Genomic DNA, 3,124 nt, shown 5'->3' with positions numbered 1-3,124 from the left:
TACAGTGAAGAGGGTGATATGGTGAAGGCTATAGCTCTGTACAGCAGGGCGGCGCTAGAGGGCAGTCCTCAGGTAACACGCCCTCCTAGCACAGTCTAGTCTCCACAGTCTCCAGCATGCCGCAGATGAATAGTTAACCTCGTCTACACCTGGCTGCAGTTGAGTGGGTCATGTTACCTCTCTGCAGACAGAATACACCCAGTTCTTTTCTGAGTGCTGGATATCAAATATAAATTCTAGGTACTGCAAAAAAATACACATTTATTCATGAGAAATGTGAAAGACTTAACTATGCTGACTGCAGTATCGGAGCATTTCGTTAGGGCCACGTTGCTCAAGCACCAAAGAAACAGTGTCATGTCTTTCAAGTCCGTCTTGCCACAGAGTAGCCAGTACGTTCGCTACTTCATCTCCCTGAAGCATTCAGCTTCGTTCAGTATGTAACTCACGTGATAGCATGTGATGGCCGATGGCATTACGTCACCCTGAGACAACATTCAAACGGCGTGCCTCACAGTCTGCTGCCGTGCACAGTCTCTGGTGAGCGCATGCAACATGCTGTGGCTACCGTGTGCTGTGGCTACCTTGTGTTGTTCTATGTGAACTCCTCTAGGGGCTGTACAACCTGGCAGTGCTGACGGAGGCAGGCTACAGCGCCCCCAGCAGGGTCCTGGAGGAAATGCAGTTTCAGACCGACGCCCACCTGCACAAGAGCGCCGTGGTGGAGGGACTCCTTCTGAGGTCTGACCTCGAACCTTGAACCTTGACCTAGAACTATTTTTAATAAATATGGAAACGCATAGACAAGACAAGGAATTACGGCCGAGAATCCACACAGGCCTACCAGATAATCTGAGCAAGCATAAGAAGAGTGGGTGAATTCATTCGTGTGTGTGCGGGTGTGTGTGTGTGTGTGTTTCTTCTGCGTTCTCCAGGTGCAGGAGTCTGGAGGGTCAGGAGGACGAGCTGGGCCCCTGCTCCCTGGCCCTGCTCTGGCTGCGTGTGAGAGGGGCGTGGCGAGCGGTCACCAGCAGCCCGGTGAAGATGACCCTGTCTGGCCTCGCCCTCACAGCCCTCGCCCTCCTGCTGACGGCCAGCCTCCTGCAGCACGCCCTCCGTAGGTCCCACGTCCCAGTTGCCCTGTTGCGATGCAGACGGACGTTAGACTACTGCTAATCTCAAGATGTGGGAACTGTGTAGAGTTTCTTAGCTATACACAACCTGAGTGTGAGCCTTCTGTGTTGCTATAGCAATGTGATGCGACATTACAACTAAGCTAACCACATCCAGGAAACACGCTAAGAAGGAGTGCAAGGGTTAGGGTTAATATTAAACATTAAATTAATCATAGTCCACACAAAACAAATGTTAACGAGGATTTTTCTATTTCAACTGCATATTATGGTGTATGGACTTTGTTACTCTAAACTCAAATGACTCATTAGTCATGATTCATCTGTTCACTCATGAATATTCATTCACTGATTGACTCATTCTGCTCATTCATTGGTTTCTCTCCAGCTCACCTCTCTTCTGGGCGGTCAAACAGTCACCCCCGCCAATCACCTGGAGGCACAATTGCTTCAGCTCCTGACCAGCAAGCGCTTAGAGGAACCTTACAGGCCTCTGAAACTCAAGATGGCGGATCACCAGTTCCTTCAAGAGTCGAATCATTGGCACAGAGGATGAATCAAAACAGCCACTGGCTACAGGAAGCAACTGATATGGTCATCACGGCAACCGGAGTGTGCATATGTGCCCTGTGTATGATGTTTGTGTCTCACTTGCTTTGAGCAACGGCGACGGACATGGAGTAATGACGACGGACGCAGGACTCGCCGTACCATGAAGGAGAAGCTTTCACGCACCGTCAATATCAAGGCAGTAGCACCGAACAACATCCACACACCAGACAAGCGTGTCCCTCAGAGTAGCGCTTTTCCAGTTCATGACGCTCATCTGCACAGAGCTCAGGGACATTCAGCTCTGAATCTGAGGGTTGCCACTTTAGTTTCAAAATGTGCATTTGTGTCAGTGAGGTCTACATCTTTTGTTGCCAACCATCCTATCCGATGCGCTTTGAATGAAACATTTGTGTTGTAAATTATCTTTAGTAAATACATTGTGCCAATTACAAGTCAGACAGTGCCAGTTCATGACATCTAGTTCTCTGTCATATTTATATTTACTCTGAGTTTGTTTATTTATTGAATTGTCAAAAATAAATCCAATATCTATACGCTATAGCAAATATGTAAAGAAAGCGGTCAGAAGCTTCAAACAAGCTAAACTAATTTATTTTGTTTCAATTGGACACCACAAGGTGTCACCCAAACACTGGAAGCGTATCCCTCTGACCGAACCGCCAGGCAATTGGTGACCTACATCAAAAGCTTAATTATGGAGTTCTGTTACCGACAGGGTGCTCCAAACAGTTAACCTCTCGTGATTTTTTAAATATCTTTTGTATGTTTTGAAATACAAAATATCAGTTGGCTATTATTATTGGATATGACAATGGTTATTGTTATTATTCACTTTTATTGAAAGCTGACACTCTTCTCTACAGTACAACTGCTTTAATACAATCTACTAAATGAAGTTATGTAGCAAATTAAAATATGTTAACGACTACCAGGCAGTTACACAAGAGCTGTACCATTTTACCAAATTCTGAGATATCAAGCTATCAAATTAATAATATTTATGTGGACACAGCTGTATGTAGCTGTAGGCTAATTCTATGTTCCGGAATACAGAAAATTAGAATTGTATCTTGAATGTCCATTAATTGATATTACACACATTCAGAGCTGTACATTATGTGTCAAAATGTTTTCTACAAATAACACGTGTAAGGTCATGTTGTTATGGCCCTGCGCTGTGGCACCCAGCAGTGCTGTGATCTTGCCGTGCTCTTGGGTCACATTTACTGCGCTAAATTTCAGACTTTGACCATTTGTCCAAACACTTTGTCGTAAATACAAGTCACTATGTTTTGCAGTTGTTTTGTGTCGACATACAGACGCTATTTTCAGTGCTGTCTTATCGGCGTGAAGTCCTCACGCCCGGGCTCTGACCTCACGAGTCACGGCCTCACGAGGGCTGTGGTCGGCCTGTTCTT

General features: G+C 45.7%; 1 protein-coding gene across 1 annotated transcript in view; it reads left to right on the top strand.

Moving 5' to 3' along the window:
* LOC143484913 (protein sel-1 homolog 3) overlaps positions 1-2,818 on the top strand; it is a 12,932-nt gene extending 10,114 nt beyond the window's left edge. The window contains exons 20-23 of the mRNA XM_076983969.1: positions 1-72; positions 614-741; positions 936-1,117; positions 1,522-2,818. The exon at positions 1-72 is cut by the window's left edge and continues 23 nt beyond it. Coding sequence (XP_076840084.1) covers positions 1-72; positions 614-741; positions 936-1,117; positions 1,522-1,793 — 654 coding nt within the window. The 3' untranslated portion in view covers positions 1,794-2,818. The remainder of the gene's footprint in view (positions 73-613; positions 742-935; positions 1,118-1,521) is intronic.
* The last annotated feature ends 306 nt before the right edge of the window (positions 2,819-3,124 follow it).

This window comes from Brachyhypopomus gauderio, chromosome 21, assembly GCF_052324685.1.
Source record: "Brachyhypopomus gauderio isolate BG-103 chromosome 21, BGAUD_0.2, whole genome shotgun sequence".
NCBI classification, from domain to species: domain Eukaryota; kingdom Metazoa; phylum Chordata; class Actinopteri; order Gymnotiformes; family Hypopomidae; genus Brachyhypopomus; species Brachyhypopomus gauderio.
Note: the sequence above shows the minus strand (reverse complement) of the source record. Positions and strands in the feature narration are given on the sequence as shown.